We start from the raw sequence: 26,687 nt of genomic DNA, 5'->3' as shown, positions 1-26,687 counted from the left end.
GGCACATATGCATGCGTACCATTGTATATGAGAGGCATGCTGTGGCTGGAAACATTAGGACCCAGGAGCAGGACTGATGTGGAGGAGGAGGAGGAGGAGGAGGAGTGGGGGAGAGAAGGAGAAAAACGCAGCAAAGAAAGACAAATGATGGGAGAGGAGATAAAAGAGAGAGACAGAGAGACGCTGGGGAGACGCTCAGGAAACGAGTGCAGACAGACACTGACAGCTTCAGATCCACTGAGAGATAGGGGGGAAGGAGGAGGGGCGGGAGGAGGAGGAGGAGGAGTCAGGGAGGCAGATAAAGAGCAGAGGCAGCAGCAGAGGGAGCAGAACGCAAACGCTGGCCTACAGGAGAGACGCCATCACTCATCTGCAGCGTCAGAGAAGAGAGGAGAGGAGGAGGAGCACCCGAACCACCCACCAGGAGGAGGTTTCTCCCAGACAGACGCTGACTTACTCCAGCTCACAGACAACGGGAAAACCAGCAAAACTCAGCAGGAGATCCCTCCACGCTGATCCCAGAGGAGCTGGCTAACAGAGGTGCATCATGGGAACTTCTTAGACCTATACCCACCTGAGCACCGTCCACACACACAGCATGCTGGCCGGGTTATCCCAAAGGAAGAGCGCTCCAGGAGGAGCCAGAGGGCTGCTGCTGCTCCCTCTGCTCCTCACAATGATGATGATGGTGATGATGGTGAAGGCTGCCAGCGTTGATGAGGTGGACAGCGAGGAGAGTCAGGAGATCCTGGAGGACGAGGAGGCCGTCAGTGGAGAGCTGCAGGTGAGTTTAACTGACCTGAGATCAGCCTGATGATTCATCAGCTAACTGACGTTTGGCGTTTGATAACGTGAACAAAGCACACGAAGCTCCACGTGAACGCCGAGGGTTCGCTGAGGCAGGCCAAAGTAGTGTAGATCACGCCTGAGCTGATGAATCACAGTGTGTGTGGTTTGTGTCCTCCAGGAGCTGACCTCCTCTGAGCCGGGCAGAGTGTCTCCTCATAGCTCCTGGCTCATCTTCAGAAGGAACTCTAACAGAGGGGACAACCGCAGAAGCAAAGGGCCCCGGAGAACCTCCAAGGTCAGAAAACCCACAGACGGGGTTGAAAGCTCTCCTGCAGAGGAAACTGCGGCCAGTTTAAAGATCCGGGGGTTCAGATATGAGAGCTCCACCGCAGCTAAAGATCTGATCATTACCTGATGTGTGTTGGTATATGAGTGCATCAGCTTTGCTCTGCTGAAGCTCATTATTCAAAGATGTCTTTTTGAGCACAGGTCCCACAAATTCTGCTGCTGGACTTGTTATTTATTAAATATAAGTGTTCCCAATGTTTTGCCTCCTGACACATGTACCTGACTGCTGTTTGTGTGTCCCGCAGCACGGTCTTCCAGGACCTCCGGGCCCTCCAGGACCTCAGGGGCCTCCTGGTCCACCTGCACCCCTCCTGCCCCAACAACAGGAGCTGATCCAGGAGCTGAAGGTGAAGCTAAAAGGTGAGACCTCTGAACACGTCAGCACGGAATTAAAATAAAGCAGTTCCCCAGCGGTCCAGCAGAGGCAGCAGTGATCCATGATAAAAATATAGCAGACCTAAACATGGTTACAGAGCCTGGGATGGCTTCTGGAGGACGTTTTTATAGCTCACCTGTTTGAAGTTTGCATTATTGGGGGCGGATGGACAGATGGATGGATGGATGGATGGACGGATGGAGGGACGGACAGATGGATGGATGGATGGATGGACGGACAGATGGATGGATTGATGGATGGATGGACAGATGGATGGATGGATGAATTGATGGATGGACAGATGGATGGATGGACGGATGGATGGATGGATGGATGGATGGATGGACGGATGGATGGATGGACAGATGGATGGATGGATGGACGGACAGATAGATGGATGGACAGATGGATGGATGGATGGATTGATGGACAGATAGATGGATGGACGGATGGACGGATGGATGGATGGATGGATGGATGGACAGATGGATGGATGGATGGATGGATGGATGGATGGATGGACGGATGGATGGATGGATGGATGGATGGATGGATGGATGGATGGATGGACAGATGGATGGATGGATGGACCGACAGATAGATGGATGGATAGATGGACGGATGGATGGATGGACAGATAGATGGATGGACAGATGGACGGATGGATGGACAGATGGACGGATGGATGGATGGATGGACGGATGGATGGACAGATGGACGGATGGATGGACGGACAGATGGGCGGATGATGGACAGATGGGCGGATGGACAGATGGATGGACGGATGGATGGACAGATGGACAGATGGATGGACGGACAGATGGACGGATGGATGGACAGATGGACGGATGGACAGATGGATGGATGGATGGACAGATGGACGGATGGGTGGATGGACGGATGGATGGACAGATGGACGGATGGGTGGATGGATGGACAGATGGGTGGATGGATGGAATTACTGTGACTGCTATCACAGGGACCACGCACGTTAACATACATGTGTTTGGACTGCACTGAGGCCTCCTCTTTACTGAACATGTGAACATGAAGAAGACTCAGAACACAACATCCTTTTTATTTTTATTAAATAATCAAAACTCAGCGTCATGACAACCAAACAGCACATCAGTGCGCGCTCAGTCTCAGCTTATTCCACCCTGAACAGTGCTCCCAGATTCTGCTGCAGCTTCTCACTTTCACTCTGTGCTTTCTGCATGTAGGTTATATAAATGCTGTGTGTGTGTGTGTGTGTGTGTGTGTGTGTGGAGGCAGCCTGTCTGAGTCCTTAATAGGGGTAATTTTGTGGAGTGTGGATGTGACTTGGCTCAGCTGCAGGATTCCTGACATTCCTGCTGACTGATGGTGTGTCTTTGTTACGCTCTGTGTGTGTGTGTGTCATCAGGTTTTCTTCTGTGTGTGTGTTTGGGAGGATTACTGACTGTTTCCACAGGGCAGATTTTTTCTGTCCAGCATGCCAAACGTGACCAGAACAAAGAGCTTTTTATGGATTTCTGTAGAAGTTGTTCACGTGTGCTCCAGCTCACGGAGCTGACTGTGTCTTTCTGTCCCACGTGGAGCGTGAGTGACGGTTCCACTCGTCTTCATGCAGCGTTACCTGCACACAGGGTTTATACTCAGCCTAAACTCATCAGTTTGATCAGTCAGGGCAGGAACACACGTTTGTTTCTGAAGCTGTCAGGAACACACACACACGTTAGCAGGGACTCGATACCTTTGCTGCAGGTGCATCATGCCTTCCACGTGTAGTAGGTAACATCCAATCAGAATCCTCAAATGTCCCGCTCAGCCTTTTTGGACGGTCTGTTAGCACAGGAACCTCACAGCAGCCATATTATTAACAGCATGCACACAGTCCACAGGTCTAGCAGACAGCTAGCACCTATAGCCCTAATGCCTCACTCACACACACACACACACACGCACACACACACACGCACAGACACACACACACACACACACGCACAGAAATACACACAGACACAGATAAACACATTCACAGTTATTTTCTTTATGAAGTCAGTTTTCAGAAGCTTTTTCCCACCAGTCAGTGCGTCTCATTCTTTCTCCTCCTCCTCGCAGACATGGCCGGAGGCATACGTTTGCAGTGTGATCATCCTCCTCGTGTCTCCACCTCCTTCCTCAGTCGCCTCCTGCAGTCCATCGCCATCCCACGCCGCAGCCTGCTGGAGTTGCAGCCGTTTAGCAAGGTAACCCCCCCACACACAAACACACACACACAGACACACACACACTCTCTCTCACACACAAACACACAGATTTAAGTCTTTATTCTAGAGGATTCTGTGAAACAGTTTGATGCTCTTGTTTTTGACCTTTGACCCCTGTAGCCCTCAGACTCTGAGCAGAGCCTCCAGAGGGGGCGGAGCTTCAACAGCAGCACTGGCCGGTACACAGCGCCCGTCTCTGGCTTCTACCAGGTCACTGCCAGCCTCCTCATTGGTTAGTGTGTTATTACTCTACACAGACTGTATACTAAAGATGGACCCAGTATTGTCTCTAATGACCTGTAGGGGGCGACTCAGATGTTTCTGAGAAAACAAGCCTCCTGCTGGTCTCTGATGAGTTTGTGGTCTCAGTCGCTGCTTTCAGGTGTGGCTCAATAAAACGTGAAGTTTTGAAATAATGGTCCATCAGAGCAGGAAGCAGCGGGTTAAGGTGTGCAGCCGGTCACTGACGAGCCTACCAGCGCCAGTGTTGGGAAGGTTACTTTTAAAATGTATTCCACTACAGATTACAGAATACCAAGGTATTCTGTTACATTACTCAACGAGAGTAATGTATTCTGAATACTTTGGATCACTTAATATATTATCAAGCTTTTTACAACTACATGAATGTACTATTGCTGTGTGATTTGTTACTATCACTGAAGGTTACTCGCCATACCAATACCGACTAGATGTTTAAATCTTAATGTAAATGAGTAACAGTAGGTGGACATTAGGTAAGGCTGTGCTTTTGCAGCGATCTCGTATAGAAAACTGTTTCTGTCTCAGTCATGTTTTCTTTCTGTCTGCTAACCTCAGCTAACGCCAGCTAACAGTGTTAGCTCGGTAGTGAGTAGCCTTCAGTAATAGCAACAGTACATTGCAGATACTGAAGTGGCACATGACCCAGGTAGCTACCACAGCTAAAACAAGCTAGCTGCAGTCGGCTAATGTTAGATTTTAAACAGAACGTACTTCCAGATGTGTCTTTAGGTTGGAGTCTTTGACACTGAGAGCAGCTCGCTTGCTGACAAACAGAGTTTGCATTGCACGCTCAGATTTCATCCCTCTCTTCTTTAAATGTGGTTTCGGAATTTCCAAGTAAGAAATGCATTCCTGCCCGTGCACTGCTGGCTCTGCTGTGCTGGCTCCGGGTGCTTTGTGTAACTGACCCCACCAACATTGACAGGACGCTGACATTAGAGCCTTTATTGGGTTTATGTTAGAGAATTAGAGAGGGCATAGCCTAACATATGAAACAGACTGCCGTGTAATCCATATATTTCAACAAAGTAACTGTATTCTGATTATCACCTTTTTAAATGGTAACTGTAACAGAATACAGTTACTCATATGTTGTATTTTAAATATGTTATGCCAGTACATGTATTCTGTTACTCCCCAACACTGACGAGCGCACAGCATCCTCACCCCCACAAACACCGAGATGGTGACGGACTCAGCTCCAGGCCGGTGGGCCACATCATGATCGGGGCGGATCTACAGGGGTGGCATGGGGCACCACCCCTGTAGATCCGCCCCTGATCATAATATCATAATATTTACACCAGATTTCATTCAGACATTTTATTGTGTTTGAGACAGAAAACTGAAGAATTAAGAAGCTCAAATAAGAGGAAGGAGTCGGTCTGCAGGCAGCAGGGATGCAGCTTGTAACTGAACAGTGCACAAGACGGCGATCACTTCCTTCAGGTCTCAGTCCTGACAGTCTGTCACGCTCGAGTCGAGAAAGCAGGGCGTGCACATCGGCGCACACTCAGCATTGTGTGTGAGCATAACTCTGACGTGTGTGTGTGTGTGTGTGACAGAGTCTGGTGACAGAGTGCAGGTGCGACTCAGAGACAGCGTGAAAGCAGCCATCTGCATCGAGTCGCTCTGCCAGAGCAATCTGTGAGTACCCGCCCTCTGACAGCTGTTATTATTTCATTATCATAATCTTTAAAATACATCTTAGAGATAGAGACAGACAAATATTGCTAGCCTAAAACAGTCCCACTAAATTGATATGGGGGCGATCGTGGCTCAATAGTTGGGCGTTCGCCTTGTAATCGGAAGGTTGCCGGTTCGAGCCCCGGCTTGGACAGTCTCGGTCGTTGTGTCCTTGGGCAAGACACTTCACCCGTTGCCTACTGGTGGTGGTCAGAGGACCCGGTGGCGCCAGTGTCCGGCAGCCTCGCCTCTGTCAGTGCGCCCCAGGGTGGCTGTGGCTACAATGTAGCTGCCGTCACCAGTGTGTGGATGACTGAATGTGTAAAGCGCTTTGGGGTCCTTAGGGACTAGAAAAGCGCTATACAAATACAGGCCATTTACCATTATAAAATAATCTATTGCACACACATGACTGGCGATGTTAGCCCCGCCCATGGCACTGATTGGATGTTTTTTGCTGTTTCTTGTGCGTGTTAGCTCTGTGGAGTCGGTGATGGGCGTGGCAGCTGCCGGAGGAACGTTCAGCATGTTGCTGACAGGAACGCTGTACCTGCAGGTAGGACAGCATCACAGGGTCGCCCTACACCGAAACACACCACACAGAACAGCACAGCCAGGCGTTTACAGGGAACTAATACACCAGGAGATAGAGATGGACGATGTCCAGTCCCCGCCTCCAAATCATGTCACACTGTCAGATCACCTGGATTCTTTAATAACCACATGAAACCTCGAGCAAGAAGTAAAACACGAGCAGGATTTTCTGCACAACTCAGCACGTCAGAGCATGTGAAACATTGCTCAGTCCTAAAATCCAGAGAAGACTTGATGTTATAGTCCAGGTGTGACTTATTGCAGCTGCACATTAATACCTCTGGTGCACAGCTGGAGATGCTCCAGATGTAAATACAGAGCAAACCTGTTTTCATTCTGTTAGTGCCGCCTCACTAGAAACAGCGGCGTGGGTCATTCATGCACACGGCGTGCTCCGGGGTCTGTGCTCCCACACGCAGGTGAGATGGATCTGGCTCCAAGCTCGTCATTCCTAAACCTCCCCGAGCAGCTTTTAGAGCCGGAGTTAAAAAATTCTGTGTGAACAGAGAACGCATCAGCAAAAGGAAGCACAGAATCCCAGCACGTGACCCCGGGATCCTCGGCATGTCACTCACCAGGATGGAGTCAGAGTAGCAGGCATGCAGCTCACATCTGTGTGATCCAAAACAGATGTGAGCATATCAGCGTTCCACCTGCATGTGGTACTGAGAGGTTTCACTGATCCTGTAGCTCAGGTGAGCAGGCTGCAGGTGTTACCTGAACAAAGGCTTTAATGTGCTGCAACACGAATGGATTCACAGGATAAACTGAAGCTCCACAATGCTGACATCAGCATTAATGCTTTCACTCACTGTCACTGTTTGGTCTTTTATTTTTAAAACAGAATCTTTTATATATTTGTATGTATTAATTGTGTGTGTGTGTGTGTGTGTGTGTGTGTGTGTGTGTGTGTGTGTGTGTGTGTGTGTGTGTGTGTGTGTGTGTGCGTGCGCAGGCGGGAGAGTACGTGTCGGTGTTTGTGGATAACGCCACCGGCTCGGCCATCAGCATCCTCCAGGACTCTCTGTTCTCTGGAATCCTGCTGGGAATCTGAGTCACATGACCGCTGCCATCAGCAGACAGACGCTTTGTTCCTCTGTCAGGTTCACCTGTGCATCATCATCGTCGTCTTCATCCTTTTACCTGAATGGGAGCGCTGCTGTTTTGTGGACCTCCACCTGCTCCAGCTTCATAAAGAGTGAAAACCTTCCTGCATCCACTGATGGAGCGACCACAGTTGGACTCACACACATCTGGAAACCTTCCACCAAACGAAGCTTTGAGTCATTTCAGTGAGAACTTCTGAAAACCCCTGAAAGCTTCACTAAAGTTAGACATTTTCTCCAATAAAATGTTTTGTTTTTGTCTCGGGTCACACTTGTAGTTCAGTCATGTGACTACCATCAACAATCCAGAGGAGCCCTCTCTGTCCTCTGTGGTGTCTCCATCCCAGTGACAGCTAAACCTGCTCTGCCTCTTCACTGTTGGCTAAAAGACAAAAATGACAATAAAAACAAATGTAGCTTAACCTGTGCACCTGCAAGCTGCTTTGCAACCCACCTCCACCACAGCTCCTCCTTCTTTTGTAGGGAGCTTCGACTGCTCTCAGAGGTCCCAGAACTCAGCCAGACCTGCGAATAGAAATGAAAGCAGATGGAAACAATCTTCTTCCTACAGTGATGAGAGTATTAACCCACTACTAGTGCCCGCTTTAAGGTAAACATGTCCACCAAGGAGCAAATGGCAGACACAATGTGATGATTTAGACACGAGTCTAACGGCTCCATCAAAGAGAGAACGACTGCAGCGCTGCTGGTTTCACAGGCGGCGCCTTGTTAACTGAGCGGGTCGAAGGTCAAATCTGCTCATGTATAACTCGCATGTATGTGCTGCTGTGGCCTTCAGGCCCTGCAGCACGACTGTGTCTGCAGGACTGCGTTAAAAGAAAGCAGCATTGTGTGTGGAAAAGAGCACATTTCTAAAATTAAAGCGTCCCAGTAAACGTTTCCACAGTGTTTCCACCCTCGCTGACAGTGAGGAGCCTGTGCTCAGCTGGCTCGGCCTCAGTTTTCCATCCACACTCCAGCGCTGGTGCTCGCTGACGTTCGCTTCAGGTCATCACCTGCTGGTCATCAAAAGAACTGCAGCTGTGACGGCCACTCGCCAGCCGGTATTTGGAACACTGATGATGATTATTTCATATTAAGTCATCTGATGACAAACTCGTGGCAGTGTTTATCTGTGCAGGGCGACTCCATTATTGTTTTTCATTTCACTTTCATTTGATATTTATTCTCTCGGTGAAACGTGGTAATAAAAGCTTTCTTCTACTGCTCTCAGCATTTTTTATTGATCTTCAAAGAGGTGTAAACTTTATTTTAGTAGTTATATAAGAAAGACTGATAATATTGCAATATTTCTCCTTTTTCCTGTAAACGTCAGAGAGATCTGCCTTCACGCTCATTTAAACCAGCTTTCTCCATCATCCTGGTCTCACAGCAGGCCGTCTCCACGTGCAGAGGTGCTGCCGTGTGATTGGCCGATGAGCAGTTTCACAGATTTATCTGACAAAGCGGCAGTGAGAGTGACTGAAAGCCTACATCCATGTCACACATGAAAACCAGATGTTTTATTTCTATGTAAGCTCTAAAAATGTTTTCAAAAGCAGACCCGGCAGCACGGCCCGCCGTGCACGAACTGGGATTTGATCAGTCTTAAAAATGAAGTCGACGTGCTGTGCGATGTTCTCCTGCATCGCGCTGACACTTCCACCTCTGTTGCTCCAACCAAGCCTTCTCTGACTGCAGCGTCCTATAAACACCAGCTCCCACTCCAACATGTGCAGACATGCATGTGAATTCAGGAGAAAAGGCCAAAAGCAGAGTTTGTACAGTTCTAACGAGCTTTGCCGTGAGCAGCTTCAGCTCTCTGTCAGCTCTGTGAGGATCTGCAGGAACTCCGGGCTTCCTGAAGGGCTTCCTGTCAGGATGATCCCACTCTGCTCCAGCCATGCTGATAGAGTTCCCCTGTGTGTATCTATCCTGGTTTTAATGCACTGGCAGCGTGTTTGGATTGCTGTCATGCTGAAACATGAAGCTGATGTTTCCAGATGTTCCTGCCTGGTGGATCAGACTCTGATTAAACACCACCGACTGACCTGCAGCTGAAACCATGACAGAGCATGGCTGCAGACTCCTCCTCCTGACCTCCTCGTACACACTGACCATGATGTGGATCCATCGCTCCGCCAGACCTGTTCCGCTGATCTTCAGTTCAACTCTTCTGTGGTTTTTAGACCCTATCCTCCATTAAGAATGGCTTCCTGACAGCCTAGTCCTCACCCTTTCACTGAGACATCTCTGATGAGGCTTCGGCAAATGATCCGCTGAAGGTCCACATGGTCTCTCGGCTCCTGTGTCGGGGTCTTTCAGATCCTGTTCCTCTGAGTTTTCAGCGGCTTTCCACAGCTCTCTAAAGGACACGCTGCACGCCACTCTGACAGGTGCTCTCTGGGCAGCATCTTGTTGGTACATTAATTCTATTTGATGTCAAACTGTGTCCTTTGATGTTTTTCACAGATTCAACTAAAGAAGTGGGAACAGATGAAGTGTGACAGGCTGCTGGTAACAATGTTTAAAATGGGTTCTTTGCTTCACACTGGTTCAGAGTTAGAAACCCTTGGTAAGCCTGAATGGTTCATAGGTCAGAGGTCAGAGGATGTGAAAATGATGGGGTACAAGGACTGGACTGTGCTGACTGATCTGTGAGCCCTGCAGAGCTACGCTCACCTTTGCATTTACTCTATTCTGTTATTAAGCTGCTGCAGTGGAGCCTCAGCATAAGGATAGAAAGCTGTAAGAAAAAGTGTCTTCTGTAAGTCTGTGCTGTCAAACACAGTGTGATCAGACCTCTGCTGTGCACAAAGCCTCTGAGAAACACAATCAGAGGGAAAATCTTCCCAGTACAACCGCGCTGCTCCGCTCACATGTTGCGTCTTGTTAACCGAGCAGCTCATCAACAGTCCACGCTGCCGTCGGCTGGCTCACAGGTGGTGGTAAGGCTGGAGATGACCTCCAGAATAAAGTCACAGTTCGAGTATAACAAGCATCCATCTGCTGCCACCACCCCAGCGTCTCTGAGACAAGCCCTCCATTCACAGCTGCAAACGCTGCTGAATGCACACTGTGTTCAGAGGAGGGTCGAGGTGAGATCATCGTGCTCGTAAAGTGGCGCCTTACGCTTGGCGCCGAGCCACGCACACACTCACACAGGCTGGGTTACCGTACAAGGCGTGTCGGCAGAATAATGAGGGCTGCACACCGCCGCTGCTGACAGCATGCCTCGTAATACACACACACACATGCGCACACACACACAAATCTAACCTTTAACCTTTGGAAACCACGTTTTTCTTCAAAGTCTAAGAAAGTCAACAAGTCCAAGCTTTTCCAAAATGTCCTCGCTTGACTGACCTGTAACTCAAGCAGGTTCTCACTAAGATAGCTGGACAGGTAAACACACACACACACACACACACAGGCTGAGCTTCACTGCACGTGAGCAGACTTGCTGTAAACAGACGCAGTGCGATTACATTTACAGCAGAATGAGTTTGGTTAAGTTGCCAGCGAGCACAACAGACGTGCTCCAAAACCAGGCTGGGTGTCCGCAGCCACACATGGCGAGGCGACGTGTGAGTAACGCACAATAAATGCTTTAATGTGGAAAAACATCCAAACGAGGGTCACGTCATGAAATGAGCAACTGTGGCATCAACACACAGACGTGATGGCAACGTCGGGATTGAGTGGTTGCTGTAAGCTGTTTGTTTTTTTTTTTTGCACTAATAGTTGCAGACCCGACATCTGAAAGAGTAAAATCAGGAATTCGGTGCCCACATTTGAATTTTGAGAGGTTTTGGGAAATCCACTGGGAGCCAGCTTTCCAAACGCAGCTGCTGGTCTTCAATTCAACTCTTTCAGACAGACGAGAGCCCCGAGGGAACTCAACAAACCCAGGCTAGCTCTGCCTTAATCTGGATTCACGTATCCCAGCACTGGCAGTTAGGAGCCGGTACATCAAGCTGGTTAATGAAAAGGGAGGGGCTTTCACCATCTGCCCAACCACAAACATGGACGGGTGTGTTGGCAGCAGAGCATCAGATCCAGTCTGAATACAGACTGGCAGCTGCTGTGCCAATAAAGTTTCACAGAAGCTTGAAAAGAATGTGAGAGTAAATTCCACCTACCAACATGACGGCGCTGTCAGTTTGGAGTGAAAAAGTTAAACTTTTCCACTGGCTCAGCCTAAAACTGTGTTTCAGGATCTGAGACAGCAGTAAATATATGTACATATTAAACTCAGTCAGTATAGACAACAGTAGTGACCTGTCAAGAAACAAATACACAAAAAGAGAACAAAACAAATAAACACATTGTTTACATCCAACAATTCACGTTTTCACTGACAGTAAAGTGCATTACTTACGCCAACCCGCTCTTCAGTCCTGCTCACAGCACGTGACCATGGCACCGTGGCACGTTCAGAACTCTACAGAAATCATCATGAACACGGAGTCATCCCATCACAAACTTAGCTTCCTAGGCTAATTACAGCAGTGTGTTACACTTTTCTAGCTCACTAACCTCACGTGTGGATAGCCACGCAAACCTGCAGGTCTGACAGCAGGTCACTCCTGTTTCTACCTGGAGACAGCAGTCGCCTCATTGTTCTGACACACAACACAAAACTATCCACAACACTACACAAGAAAACACATTAACTACACACTCCAAACACGCTAAACGTCACAAATCTCTCACACCTCAAAACTCTCTCTCTCTCTCTCTCGCCGTCATTCCTAAAACTTCCTGTTTGTTTTTGTTTTGTTTTTTTGCTCATAAGCAGAGAGTGCTCGCTGCGCTGTCCTTAGACGTTAAACGTGACAAAACCATTGAGGGAAAAACAGGCATATATATTGTTTATCATGACTCTGGTTTTACGTGGCCTATCAACACAATTTATAAACTGGTATATGGTATAAGTGGTCATGTGATTGGCTTATCACGACTACTTTATTCTTCCTCAGTCTAACAGCAGCACTCATGTGATTGTTTTGCCCCCTTAGCTCCAGGTGTTGTGCCAGAAAGTGATCGTGATTACCGCCCGCGGGAGCGCGCAGCTGCTTAAAGCTGTAGCGCCCAGATTACTTACGTAGACAGCTGCCGTCTGCCGGCGTTGTAACAATAGGAATAGTAATTAGTTAGATTACTCGTTTCTGAAAAAGTAAGTTGTAGTATTTTAATGTCTTCCTGATGTTCTGAGGTGCCGGCTCAGTCTGCCCTCCAGACTCTGTTACTTCTTCTGAAGCCTGGTCCCCAGAGACCCTTGTTATAAATCTGTTTCCGATGGTGTGGTCATAGACAGTCACACCGGCAGCCCACTCGAGGTCACACTGTAGCTCTCTCAGTGTTCATCTTGCATCGCGGCACACAGCAGCAGACATTGGTCCTCCTGATGGTCAAAGGGCGTCTAAGACCCTGTCCAGCTCTCCTGGAATCTCCTCCATGCTCCTGAGACTGGGAGACAAAGCAAACCTTCTGACACTGACGCATATCGATGCGCCACCTGGATGAGTCGGCTGTGCGACCTCTGTGGGATCCAGGTAAGACCTCACGCGACAAGTGGTGACACTGACCCTAACAAAACAACGCTAGTAAGAAACTTTTCAGTGGCTTCCACCTGTAGAAGCCTTCGTTTCCCATGAGCTTCCTCACTCCTCTTTAAATGCACGTGTTTCAAAAGCACAGCCCTGTGACTGTCAGAGCACATCCTCCTCAGCGTCCACACTCAGATCAAAACCTCACGCAAGCTTCATTCTGACTGCACAGTCACCACATTCAAACAGGCTTTATGAGGAGGCTGTTTCAAAGGATCTGCATAAATCCACAGCAGGCAGCAACTGAGAGAAACAAACTTTATTTACCCTGCACGCTCTACGACATCAGGTTACACAGGGGCAGTTTGTTAGGATCACCTCTGAAGGCTGATGAAATCACAAAATACACAAATACATGAGAAGAAACGAAAACCTTCACACACTAAAACTGATTTTCAGCTCCAGCGTGTCCATAAAACCACAAACAGGAACATGACATCAGAACACTATGCCAACATATTTTTCAATCAAGTTCACACATTTGAACAAAAGAAAATGACAAAATAACAACAATACGATTTGTCAACCTGGGAAGGAAGAGCACCTTCCCCTGCCCATCCTCACGAGCTCGCTTTCAATTTTTAAAAAAATTACAAAACCAGAATCACATGACAGTTCCAGAATAAAAAGGTTTGGAGACAAAAACCCATAAATATGAGCGCCAACCTCAAAAATGACACGTTTGTTCCTCAAGCTTCGGTTCACGAGTATTTCTACTACAACTTGTCACCTGTGCGAGTTCTCATGTGGACAAATGATTTGTTTGGGACTCTTCTCCTGTTTCAGAGGAACTCGGCTTCTCGCATATTTTCGTTTTCTTGTGGAGGAAAAAGTGATTGCTTCGTTTGAACCGCGTCCCACATTTGTCACAAGAATACGGCCCTTCGCCCGTGTGCTTTTCCCTGTGCCTTTTCAAACAGCTCAATCGAGGGAATTTCGCCCCACATATTTCACAGGAATGCAGCTTCTCACCTGTGTGAGTTCTCATGTGGAGTTTCAAACTCATTTTTTCAATGTATGTTTTCCCGCATATATCACAACAAAATGATTCCCTACTTTGATGTGTTTTCCTGTGGAGGTAAAAACTGGAGCTGTTACCAAATGTTTTCCCACATATTTCACAAACATACGGCTTCTCGTCGGTGTGAGTGGTCATGTGAATGGGCAAATAGTTTTTATGACTGAAACTTTTTCCACATATATCACAGGAAAACAGTCTTTCTGAGTGAACTGCCTTATGGATATACAATGCAGCGCTCTGACCGAAACTTTTCCCGCATGTATCACAGGAATAAGGTTTTTCACCTGTGTGGGTTCTCACATGGCTACGCAAAGTGCTGTTTTGATTAAAACGTTTCCCACATGTATGACAAGAATATGGTTTCTCACCTGTGTGAATTCTCATGTGGACAGCCAAATAGGTTCTACTAAATTTTTCCCCACATATTTTGCAAACAAGGGAATTCACATTTGTGTGGTGTTTTTTTCCTTGGGATTGATTCTTAGAAGCATCAGACTTTCGACCGGTGGCAGCATTACACAGACTCTCTGAGACAGGCGAGCTCTCTACAACACCATGACTTCTGTCTCTCTTTTGTCTCTTTGGAACCGGCTCCTCAGTTTCACTTAACCCTGACTCTTCACACTTGCTGCATTCTTCATCTGTGCTTTCACTTCGAGGAGAGTCATCAGAGAGGAGCTGCTCCTCGTCTCCTCCTGGTTCACTGTGCTCTCCTTCCTCAGCAGCAGTCACCATAAAGGTATCCGTCTCCTCCTTCAGTCCCAGCTGCTCTCCCTCCTGACTGCTGCACAGTTCCTCCTGTTCCTCTTTAATCTGTGGAGGTTCTGGTTCCTCCTGGTTCCAGAGCTGCTGCTCAGGGAGAACCTCCTCCTCCTTACAGACGTGCTGCTGTCTGAGGTCTGGAAGGACAAAGAGGATTCAGGACACAGACACTCTCTCTACTTTTAAGACTATCCAGCCCTGAGTATCAGCTTTTAACAATGCTTACAGTTAGGCCTGGATCAGGTGACCCTGAATGCTGTCTTAGTTACCATGCAACAGTCCATCAGTTACCATGGCGATGTACGCAGTACCTTTGTAACACTTAAAACTAGGAACCTTCCTGGTGACGAATTCAGTGAAACGAGGAGACCAAGCGATGAATCCAAAACTAAGAAGCACTCAGACATGGAGAACACGTTAAAGCTAATATGAAGGCATATTAACTGCACTTAAATATGACGTGAAAGCTACAAACCACAAAACACGTCTTATTAAACTGTGACAGACTACGATGTGAAAACTGAATTGATGGCCCACGACACAGCGTGGAGCTGTTTGGAAACTCCACCGCTTCGTCTAAAATAACAATAAATCATGCAGACGTTTTCTACTGTTCGTCTGAAGTCGGGTGGCGGGGGCAGCAGGGCAGCTCGGACCTCGCTTTCACCGCCTCCTCCTGCGTATCTGGGGAGACGTTGAGGCGTTCCAGGCCTCAGAGAGATGGGACCTCTCCGGCGTGTCGACTGCAGGGCCTCCTACAGGTAGGAGACGCCCAGTCAGAACACCTCACCCGGGAGCCGACAGCCTTAGCCGTCTCCTTTCACTGTGGAGGAGCAGCGGCCCCGGATGACTGAACTGCTCGCCCGACCACGAAGGCGGAGCCTGTCCATTTGCACCGCTTGTATATGCGATCGCATTCTGTTCACAGAAACATCAGGCGATTCTTAACAGCGATGCGCCATCTGGTGGCAGATGGCTGCAGAACATTAGGACACAATACTTTAACGACATCAGTTATTACAATTGTAGCAATCAGATTAAACGACTACGTCTGGTACCGACTAGTAACAACAGCGACGAGTGGTCGAGTAGTCACGCACACGTCCACCTTCTGTCCTCCTGAAACATCTCTGCAGCTTTAATGTCCTGCAGAGCTGTGATTAGGATCCTCCCTCAGAGTGACACTCACCTGTCCTGTGCAGCTTGATTTGGGGTTTCCAGGTGATATCCAGCAGTCTGCGCTGACGCTCCATCTCTTCCTCGTACTGCACAGGATCATTATGAACTTCAGGCTCCTCCTTCAGTCCCAGCTGCTCTCCCTCCTGACTGCTGCACAGTTCCTCCTGTTCCTCTTTAATCTGTGGAGGTTCTGGTTCCTCCTGCTCCACACTGGAGCTCCTCTCCTGCTTAATGTCACAGTTCTGTCTAAGTTCTGGAGCGACAAAGGGGATAAAAGAAAAACATAACTAATTATTTAAGTAATTATTTTAAATAAATCTGATAATAAATTCAAGTCAGAGTCATTAGCCGGGCTTTATGTTGCTCATAGATGACAGTGAAAAATGTCATAGGTGGGAAACTGTTGATCTGACTCATAACGTGATTTGTGTATGAAAAAAAATAACTGAGGTTTTTTTAACCGGGTTTTGTTGGAAAACTGAGTTTTTCTAAGATAACACAGACCTGAGCCTGCATGAAGTGGGAGGCATTTCAAGCCTTCTCTAAGTGCACATGTGAGCTTTCACATAAGCACAGCGGCGGCTCACACTCAGCTGGAATCGTTAAATCAAACCATTCAAAGGTTCTCTGACAGTAAAGAACATTTAAAACATGCTAGTTTAAGGCTAGCTCCTCTTCTAGCGCCCTGTGATTCAGGGCATACTACCAGATTCAATGCTGTGTATTTTACTTGTACCAAGGACAAAGCTGCAAAAGTGAGCTGTCTGGATAATTACAGGCCGATTGCACTGGCCAGTATTTTATCGAAGGTGCTAGATAAATCTTGTGTGTTCATCTCTTCCCTGGATAATCAGTTCGGCTTCAAACCAAAGCACGGCACCGACATGTGCATATATGCACTCAATGAAACAGTCAGGTTGTATAGGCCAGATATTCATCTGTCCTCATGTGTTTCATTAATGCCTTTGATCAAGTCAACCACAGAAAACCTGTTCCTGGATACATCGTGAGGATTCTCTCTTACTGGGAGAATCATCACAAGATGCAGGTTAACTGGGGAAGCAGGATTTCTGCCCCCTCTGGTGTTGGCCAGGGTGGGATCATTTGTCCATGCAGCTGAGAGCCTCTAACACTGGATCTTATTAATGCAGATGACCGGCCTCATTCTGGACCGTGTTTCCGGAATGCAGTAAGCTAGCGAGCTGATTGGAGACCGTAACAGCCAATCAGCTCACTTATAACTGTGTACAGAGTTGAGCACACAGAGCAGAGATCTGGGGTCCGTTCTTCGTACCTCGCTTACTACATCCAAGATCAAATCATCGCGCTAACTTTGAGCTCGCTAATCCGGTTCTCCGAACACACCTGTTGTTGATGATTAGTATAGCTGGATGAAGTAATCTGAGATCACTGGGTGGCTTAAAAGGGGCTACGCATCGATAGTAGAAACATTGATCGGAAACCCTGTGATTGGTCGGCAAAGATGTCGAAGGAGCGCGCTCAGTATTTCATGGCAGCAGAGCAAGAACTCTTGATTGAGGGATATCAGGAGTTTCAGAGTTTAATTAAAACGCAGGGGAACACTGCAAAGGCTGCAAAAGCAAGGAGAGAGGGCTGGCAGAAAGTTGCTGACAAATTAAACTCGTAAGTAATTTATTATATTATATTACATTATATCCTCTTTCACATTAGAGCCACAACAGGACCCACTAGAACATGGGAACAAGTAAAAGTGAAATATAAGAATATTCTACAGAATAGTAATATTTATCACTTATATTGCTTTTAGTCTCTTGAAAGAGACCCTGAAATAATCTGTTTGTTTGTTTATAACAGCAACCAAGAAAAGGGCAGAGCAAATAAAGACAGGTGGTGGTCCTGCACCCCCCTCGTCACACCCCGGCTTTTTGTACTGTGACATTTATTGACATTGTGGGTTTTTTCGTGTGTAGTTTTACATAACACTTCATCACTTTTACCTGTTCCCATGCAAGGGGTGACTGAAGCATGCACAGTAAGTTGGAGATATATATATATATATATATATATGGAGAGGGAGAGAGAGAGAGAGAGAGAGAGAGAGAGAGAGAGAGTGTTAGTAAATACTACCCTCACGGGAGAATCGATATCTCTCTATGAGCACACTGTCGCGCTGAGCTAAAGGATCCTGTCTATCCCGCAATATACGCTGAATTCTGTAAACTCTCCTTATCAATCTTGCACCTTCCTTGCTCGCGTACAAACGGACAGGACATGGCTGCGACAGACTTCCCAAATCCACCTTCGCTTTTATAGCCGTGGTCTCTCATCTTGATTACACGAAGTGTTTTACTATTACTACTCTAAAATATGAATTACATCTGAAATAATCAAATACATGAAATAGAATGATTACTAGTACATTTCGCTTTTTTTAGGAAATGACCTGTATGTATCTGTATGAAATCAATGAAAGAATCAAATACATTATCTTTAGTTACATTGATAATATTTATTTATGGAAAAACAGTGGAGAAATATCGCTGTTGCTTTCATATAAATGAAGCGGACATACCTGAGAGGCCGCGATCTAATCCTGTTTACATAAAGTAAGCCTGCTCCCGAGCAGGTTTACGCTTACGGATCTGTTGCTATGACAGCAAGTCCCGGATGAGCTTCGGAGAACCGAACGATCCAAGATCACGCGAAATCGTCAACAATCAAATCCGGCTAACTTACTTAGCGAGGTACGAAGAACGGACCCCTGAGCGAGAGGCGCTGTTATTGTGTGTATGTGGATAACAGCAAACACTGAAATTAATTTCCTGCATGCACAAATTAATTTTCTTCGATTAAATTAAACTTTTCTTTGCTCAAAATATTTTTTTCTCAAAATTCAACATTCGCGCTTCCAATGTTTTTTTTTCACGTGCGCACAGAACAGCGGCACTAAAATAACAGACTGCCGGATTCCCCCAAACACAACACTACAGAGCCAGCGCCACGTGCTCAGCTGATCCCGACACGAACCACGTGGCCGCTCACGTTTCCTTTGCTAGCTAAAGATGAAGGTCCTCCACCAGTCCACGCATGCTCACTCACACTCACCCACTCTGTGCAGCTTGATTTGGGGTTTCCAGGTGATATCCAGCAGTCTGCGCTGACGGTCGATCTCTTCCTCGTACTGGACGATCGTTTTTTCAAACTCCAAGAATATTTGTTCAGCAGCAGCAGTTAGTCGCTCGTTGATAAACTCTCTCAGATACTGAACTGAAGGCATTGTTACTGCCACAGCTCACACACTCGGCTCACCCACTCGGCTCGGGCCACACGCGAGGAAAGACAACAATACTTCCGCCTTTCTTTTTTCACTTCCGCCAGGTAACTTCTTCTTCTAAAGTTTTTTTTATCGATTGGCAAATAATTGAATGGTGCATTACCGCCGCCCCGGTAACTTTTAGTCACGCCCCTTTGATGTATCACCAACTTTAAATGTGCATTCAGATTGTGAATAAAAGGCTACAGTAACAACACTACATCAATAAATAATTCAAATAATTCAAAGCAACACAAATGTTTTGAACAACAAGAAATATTTATTCCTTTTAAAACACACCAAAAAGTCCATAAAAACAATAAATGAGCTATAACTGAAGACAGTCTGAGGTAGTAGCAACACTTTGTTTCTTCACATTTGAAATTAAAAATCCAGTCCAACTTTATTTATATAGCACTTTTAAAAACAACAAAGTTGACCAAAGTGCTTTCCAATAATAAAACAGAGATAGCAGTTAAAAACCATACATTAAGCATACAATGAAATCAATAAACAAATAAATACATAATTGAAAAACAAGATAAAAAATAAATCAGTGTATATATTAAATATTAAAACATGAGTAAAATAAACAATAAGCTATACAATGAATAAGATTAACAAAGTAAAAAGATTAAGAGTGACCAACAGCTGACTACAAACTGACTCTGATAATACTCCTCGAAAGCCTTTGAAAAAAAAGTGTGTTTTTAAAAGTGATTTAAACATTTCAAGTGTTGGGGCCAACCTAATATGGAGGGGCAGTTTGTTCCATAGTTTGGGGGCCACAACAGTGAAGGCTCGGTCCCCCCGGTGTTTCAGTCTCGACATGGGGACAGCAAGGAGTGACTGGTCAGATGATCTGAGAGACCTTTGTGGAGTGTATCGGTGTAGAAGGTCTGACAGGTAAGAAGGAGCCAGGCCATTTAAGACTTTAAAAGCAAGCAATAAAATTTTAAAATGAATTCTAAAATGGACAGGCAACCAGTGTAAGGAGGCAAGAACAGGGTAATGTGCTCACGTTTGCGTGTCCCTGTCAACAGGCGAGCAGCAGCATTCTGGACCATTTGCAAGCGTGATAGTGAAGCCTGATCAATACCAATATAAAGTCCATTACAATAATCAAGGCGAGTGGTCACAAATGTGTGCAAAACTCTCTCCAAGTCACAAAAAGAAATAAAAGGTTTAACTTCAGAGAGCTGCCTCAGCTGAAAAAAGCTTTTTCTCACCACTGTATTTACCTGTTTGTCCATTTTAAGAGCTGTGTCACATTTTACTCCAAGGTTGGTGACAATTGGTTTGACACACGATGTAAGAGGACCCAAGTCAGATGGAGGGACACCAGGTCCATTCGGCCCAAATATAATGACTTCAGTCTTCTTTTCATTGAAGTTTAAAAAATTCAGAGCCAGCCATGCTCTGATATCCTTAAGACATTCTAAAATAGGCCTGAGGGGGTCATTGTGTTTCAGCGGTAGATAAATTTGACAATCATCTGCATAAAAATGAAATGAGACTTTGTGTTTTTTAATAATATGGCCAAGGGGAAGTAAATAAATACTAAAAAGAAGGGGCCCAAGGATGGATCCTTGAGGTACACCACATGGGAGGAGGGCGGAAGATGAATGAAATTTACCAAGTGAGACAAAAACTTCTGTCGGACAGGTCTGACTTGAACCACTCCGAGGCAGTGCCTCTAATTCCAACATGATGTTCTAGGTGAGAAATCAAAATATTGTGATCTACTGTATCAAAAGCTGCTGTGAGATCCAAAAGCACAAGTAAGACAGACTTCCCAGTGTCAGCAGTTAGTAAGATATCATTAAAAACTCTCAAAAGTGCAGTCTCTGTGCTGTGAAGGGCTTTAAAACCAGATTGAAATACCTCAAAAATGTTTTGACTCTTTAAAAAAGTCTGCAGCTGTGAACACACTACTTTTTCTAATATTTCAGAACCAAAAGGAAGCTTTGAAATAGGTCTGAAATTACACAACAAAGAGGCATCCAAGCCAGGGCGTCTCAGCAGAGGCTGGACCACTGCCTGTTTAAAAATTACAGGTACATCGCCTAAAGTCAGGCTGCTGTTTATAAGCCTTTGAATATAAGGTCCAATAGTGCCCCAAACTTCTTTAACTTCTTTACAGAAGATGGCGGCGCGCACGGGTGCAGCGGCTCTTAGCTCTCCAGTTTGGTGCTCGTTTTTACTTTTACTTTTACTGTGTATATTTTTGAATGTTTGCAACGCCGCCATCTCTTACAGTCGCCAGAACCTAATTGACCTAGGTTTCAAATATAGTTTGTCTGTTTCTGGCGACTATCAGCGAACACACAACATCCTGGAGGAGATAGCGAGACCGCCAGGGTCACCGTGGATGGTCTGCCCGCCCAGCAAGCGTAGAAGGCGACGGAGGGAGAGAAAGCAGAAGAGGGGATGCCGGTCGGGCTCAGATGCTAGGCTACGCAAACAACCACACTGGCCAGCACTTCTGAGCCTTTTCCTGTCGAACGCCAGATCCATCACCCACAAATTGGACGAATTGGAGCTACAGATAGCCACCACGAGCTTTGCACGTAACTGCAGCATTATTCTTATTACGGAGTCGTGGCTTCACCCGCTGATTCCCGACGCTGCAGTCGAGTTAGCAGGCCGCACGCTACACCGGCATGACAGAAACAGCAACTCAGGTAAAAGCAGAGGAGGGGGGCTATGTGTTTACGTGCATAACGAGTGGTGTTGTAACAGCAGGATCATTCACACACTGTTCTCCTGATTTGGAGGTTCTGGCAGTCTCGTGCAGACCTTTTTACATCCCGAGGAGTTTACAGTAGTTATTGTGATAGCTGTTTATATACCGCCGGATGCTAACGTTGGCACGGCTCTCAGCCTCTTGCTCAACACCATAAACAAACAACAGCTTGCCCACCCCGATGGGGTTTTTATTGTCGCCGGTGACTTTAACAAAGCGTGCCTAAAGACTGTGCTTCCTAAATTTGTCCAGTTTGTGGACTTTGCTACGAGAGAGGAGAACACACCTTGGATCATGTCTATTCAAACATCAGGCATGCTTTCAGAGCGACACCCTCCCCACCTGGCTGGATCTGACCACCTCTGCATGTCCCTCACCCCCCACCCCCTGCTGAGAAAAACAAAGCCCCAGACAAAGACAATAAAAACCTGGCCTGAAGGAGCCCTCTCTCAACTGCAGGACTGCTTCTCAACAACTGTATGGGATTTATTCTCCAGCCACAACCTCCAGGAGTACACGGACACTGTACTCTCGTACATCAGGAACTGTGTTGACAATGTCACCGTCAACAAAAGGGTCAGGGTGTTTCCAAATCAAAAACCCTGGATGAATAGCGAAGTGCAATCCCTCCTAAAAAGCCGCAACACTGCCTTCAAGTCAGGGGACAGGGCTGCGTATAGGGCGGCCAGGGCAGACCTGAGTAGAGGCATCAGGAAAGCTAAGGCTGCCTATAGGAGGAGGATTGAAGATCACTTTGCTGACAACGACCCCAGAAAAAATGTGGCAGGGGATCAATCACATTACCAACTACAGAAGCAATAACCAGGCGACATCTAGGATTGATGCCTCGCTGGCTGAGGATCTAAATCGTTTCTTCGCCCGCTTTGAGACGACCAGACCCTCGGCTGTCACACCACTTCCACCCGCCCCAGCACCGGCACACTAACACTTAGGGAGCATCAAGTGAGGTGTGTTCTAAGGTCAGTGAATCCCAGGAAGGCGGCAGGTCCTGATGGAATACATGGAAAGGTTCTCAGAGCATGTGCTGACGAACTGACCGGAGTCTTCACTAAAATCTTCAACCTTTCCTTGTCATTAAACACCGTCCCGCCCTGCCTCAAAACCTCCACCATCATCCCCATCGCCAAAAAGACAGCTGTGGTCAGCCCAAATGACTACAGGCCTGTTGCACTTACGCCTGTAGTGATGAAGTGCTTTGAGAGACTGGTCTGTCAGCACATCAGGGCCAGTCTGCCTCCCACTTTGGACCCCCACCAATTTGCCTACAGGACAAATCGATCCACCGAGGACGCTTTCACCATAGCGCCCACACTGCGCTGAGTCACCTGGAGCACCGAGGAAGCTATGTGAGAATGCTCTTCCTGGACTTCAGCTCAGCATTTAATCATATCATCCCAGAGATCCTGGTCCAGAAACTGTCTCACCTGGGACTCTCCACCCCATCTGCCTCTGGATTAAGGACTTCCTGACAAACAGACCACAGTCTGTCAGACTCGCCCCCACCTGTCCAGCACCATCACACTCAGCACCGGGTCTCCACAAGGATGTGTTCTGAGTCCCCTCCTGTTTACACTCTACACATCCGACTGCTCCCCTACCCATCTCTCAAACACCATCATAAAGTTTATGGACGACACCACTGTGGTTGGACTCATCTCAAGGGGGATGAGTCGGACTACAGAGATGAGGTCAACAGACTGACTGAGTGGTGTTCAGTTAACAACCTCCAACTGAACACCACGAAAACTAAAGAACTTATCTTGGACTTCAGGAAGGGCAGAGCAGACCCGGCCCCTCTTTACATTCACGGGAACTGTGTGGAGAGGGTACACTCCATGAGGTTTCTGGGCGTGCAGATCTCTGATGATCTCTCCTGGACTGCAAATACCACTGCGGTGGTAAAAAAGGCCCAGCAGCGTCTCCACTTTCTGAGAGTGCTCAGGAGGAACAACCTGGAGGAGGCTGCTGGTGACATTCTACAGAGCCACCATAGAGAGCATCCTAACGCACGGCATAACAACATGGTATGCAGGGTGCTCAGCTGCAGACAGGAAAGCACTGCAGAGGGTCATCAACACAGCCCAGAAGATCACTGACTGCTCTCTGCCCAGCCTGGAGGTCATTGCAAACTCTCGGTACCTCAGCAGAGCTGGCAATATCATCAAGGACCATTCTCACCCCAGCAATCAGCTGTTTGAACTATTACCGTCAGGCCGACGATACAGGTCACATAAAACCAGGACAAACAGATTCAGGGATAGCTTCTTTCCCAGAGCTATCACCGTAGTAAATAAGCACAAAAACAATTGAACCTGCTTAGCTATACCATACTGTCACTGTCATCATATTATGCTGCTATTCATACTGCAATACTGTCATTATATTAATGCTGCTATCCTGTAAATATCATACTTACTTTTGTTGAGTACTTACGATTGTTTTATTGTACTTTTTATATTTTACATTTATATTTATTATTGCATTTTGCACCAAGGGAGTGGCACTCCAATTTCGTTGTACCCTGTACAATGACAATAAAGGCTATTCTATTCTTAAAAAGCGACGGGGGAGGACATCAGTGGGAGAGCCAGACTTGATTTGGTTGACAATTTTACCCAGTTTAGACAGAGACACAGGTTCAAAATGGCTAAAAATTGCTAAAGGCGTAAAAATAACAGAAGGGTCATAAGAAGGGGGTAAAATATGTGCTCTAATAGATAAAATCTTGTCAACAAGTTTCAGCAGAAGCTTCTGTACAGTTGGATTGGGGAGGGTTAAGAACAGAGCTTAAAATACTAAATAAGACACGGGGCTTATGGCTGTTGTTGTTAATAACACCTGCAAAATAGGCGGATTTCTGGTTCTTAACAATTTTCTGATATCTATGCCAGCTATCTCTTAAGATATCATGAGACACGTGTAGCTTGTCTTTTTCCCATTTGCGTTCTGCTTTTCTGCAGAATGATGTCCTTCAGCCACGGCTCAGACTTCGATTTAGGCCGCCTGACCTTCAGAGGAGCAACAGTATCCAGACTGTTTTGACAAGTAGAGAAAAATTTTGCAGTCAGCACCTCAGTGTCGGCACAGGTTGAGAGCACTGAATCAACATTAAGGGCCTTATTAAAGGCGGTAAAAAACTGGGCGGCATTTGATGGTTTAAACATGCGAGAAGCAGTAGGAGGGCCACAGGTAGTGATATTACAGGGAAGAGAAGTTTCAAACAATACAGGCATATGATCAGAAAAGACGACGTCATAAATTTGAAGATTATAAACAGGTAAACCATGAGACAAAACCAGATCCAGAGTGTGTCCATATTTATGAGTGGGACCAGTGACAGACTGCAAAACATTAAAAGCATCAAGTAGGTTTAAAAAGTCCTTTGCCAATGGTTTAGTAGGACAACACACATGAATACTCACATCACCAGGATTAAGACCTTGTCATACTTTGGCATTATTTCAGCCAAGAACTCAGAGAAGTCATTAACAAAGTTCCTGTTATGTTTTGGTGGACGGTAGATCACCGCACAAAGAACAGGATGACTGCTACCAAGCTCAAACATATTCAGTTCAATACTGGAGAAAGTGACAGGTGACAGCTGGCGACAGTGAAAAGTAGATTTATAAACTGTGGCCACTCCTCCACCTCGGCCCGTCGTCCTCGGTGAGTTAAAATACGAACAATTTGGCGGTAATAGTTCTGAGAAAGAGCTTAACTCACCGTCACTTAGCCAGGCTTCTGTCACACAGAGGAAATCCAGATTATGAGAAGTGAAGAAATCCTTCAATATGAACGTTTTATTTGCTAGCGACCTAGCGTTAACAAGAGCAATCCTGGTAGGGTCCGTCAGACCGGTGACAGCCATCCAGGGAACCTGTTTCAGTTGCCAAAGGTTCCGCAGTTTCGCTCCACCGCAGCGAAGACGAGGTAAGAGAAGGCGGGGACGCTGGATCTCCTCAGCCAAGCCGACAACAGGTACCAGCCAGGTGCCAATAGGTTCCAGGAAGCAACAGGAGACAAAACGCCAGTGCAAAGGTCTGAATTCAGTCAGAGTGCATTGGGAAACTGTTCTGTCGCTGCCAGATGAAAGAGCCAAATATGATTTCAGTTTCACGAGTAGCCCGCTGCGTTTTCCCCAACGTTTAAAGCGCTTCCTCTTGATGCAGTACTCCATATAGTAGCGGAGGTGGAAAAAAGTCCTGTCCATCAACGTTAGTCCTTACCAAATTCTCTGTGCCAAGTCGAATATTTAACAGTTTCACGATCGTAGGTCAGTAGAGAGTCAGTGTGGTTCAATAAAAGTGACAAAAACAATAAAAACACGCAGAGCAAAAGTGGATCCGACAGCCATGCACACCGGCGCCATCTTAGACAAAAAACAAAATCATTTTCATAATTCCCTTTCAAAATAAAATACATATTTTGGTGATCAGACACGTGTTAAAGTGCATTTAACAGAATTAAAACAAAAATCAATTCACAGCAGTAACACACAAATACAACATTTACTGCTGCACACTGAGGGCTTTGTTTTAAATCTACACCTGTAATTGGACATGACTTCTTAGACAACGCAGTCATTAAGTTCACAGATCATACCACTGTGGTGGGACTCATCTCTGGGGCAGCCTCT

General features: G+C 46.6%; 2 protein-coding genes across 3 annotated transcripts; one reads left to right on the top strand and one right to left on the bottom strand.

The window, feature by feature from the left end:
* Nucleotides 1-307: 307 nt before the first annotated feature.
* si:ch1073-184j22.1 (erythroferrone) lies at nt 308-8,648 on the top strand. Its single transcript, XM_031738666.2, has 8 exons — nt 308-784; nt 968-1,084; nt 1,383-1,497; nt 3,617-3,744; nt 3,886-3,997; nt 5,595-5,676; nt 6,193-6,271; nt 7,265-8,648. Exons 1-8 carry the CDS (start codon nt 599-601, stop codon nt 7,361-7,363), a joined length of 918 nt encoding a protein of 305 aa, XP_031594526.2. The 5' UTR covers nt 308-598; the 3' UTR covers nt 7,364-8,648.
* Nucleotides 8,649-13,276: 4,628 nt separating this feature from the next.
* Nucleotides 13,277-26,410, bottom strand: LOC120434392 (zinc finger and SCAN domain-containing protein 12-like). 2 transcript variants are annotated; one of them, XM_039602439.1, is made up of 3 exons: nt 25,775-26,410; nt 16,000-16,242; nt 13,277-14,947 (listed from the first exon to the last, which is right to left on the bottom strand). In XM_039602439.1, the coding sequence occupies exons 1-3, from the start codon at nt 26,259-26,261 to the stop codon at nt 13,770-13,772; spliced, it is 1,908 nt and encodes a 635-aa protein (XP_039458373.1). In that variant the 5' UTR covers nt 26,262-26,410; the 3' UTR covers nt 13,277-13,769. The 2 variants fall into 2 exon arrangements, with proteins under 2 accessions (XP_039458373.1, XP_039458374.1); XM_039602440.1 differs by lacking the exon at nt 25,775-26,410 and adding an exon at nt 19,077-19,355.
* Nucleotides 26,411-26,687: the final 277 nt, after the last annotated feature.

Source organism: Oreochromis aureus, linkage group 18 (genome assembly GCF_013358895.1).
Source record: "Oreochromis aureus strain Israel breed Guangdong linkage group 18, ZZ_aureus, whole genome shotgun sequence".
NCBI lineage: Eukaryota > Metazoa > Chordata > Actinopteri > Cichliformes > Cichlidae > Oreochromis > Oreochromis aureus.
The sequence above is the reverse complement of the archived record's forward strand: the minus strand, read 5'-3'. Positions and strand labels throughout refer to the sequence as shown.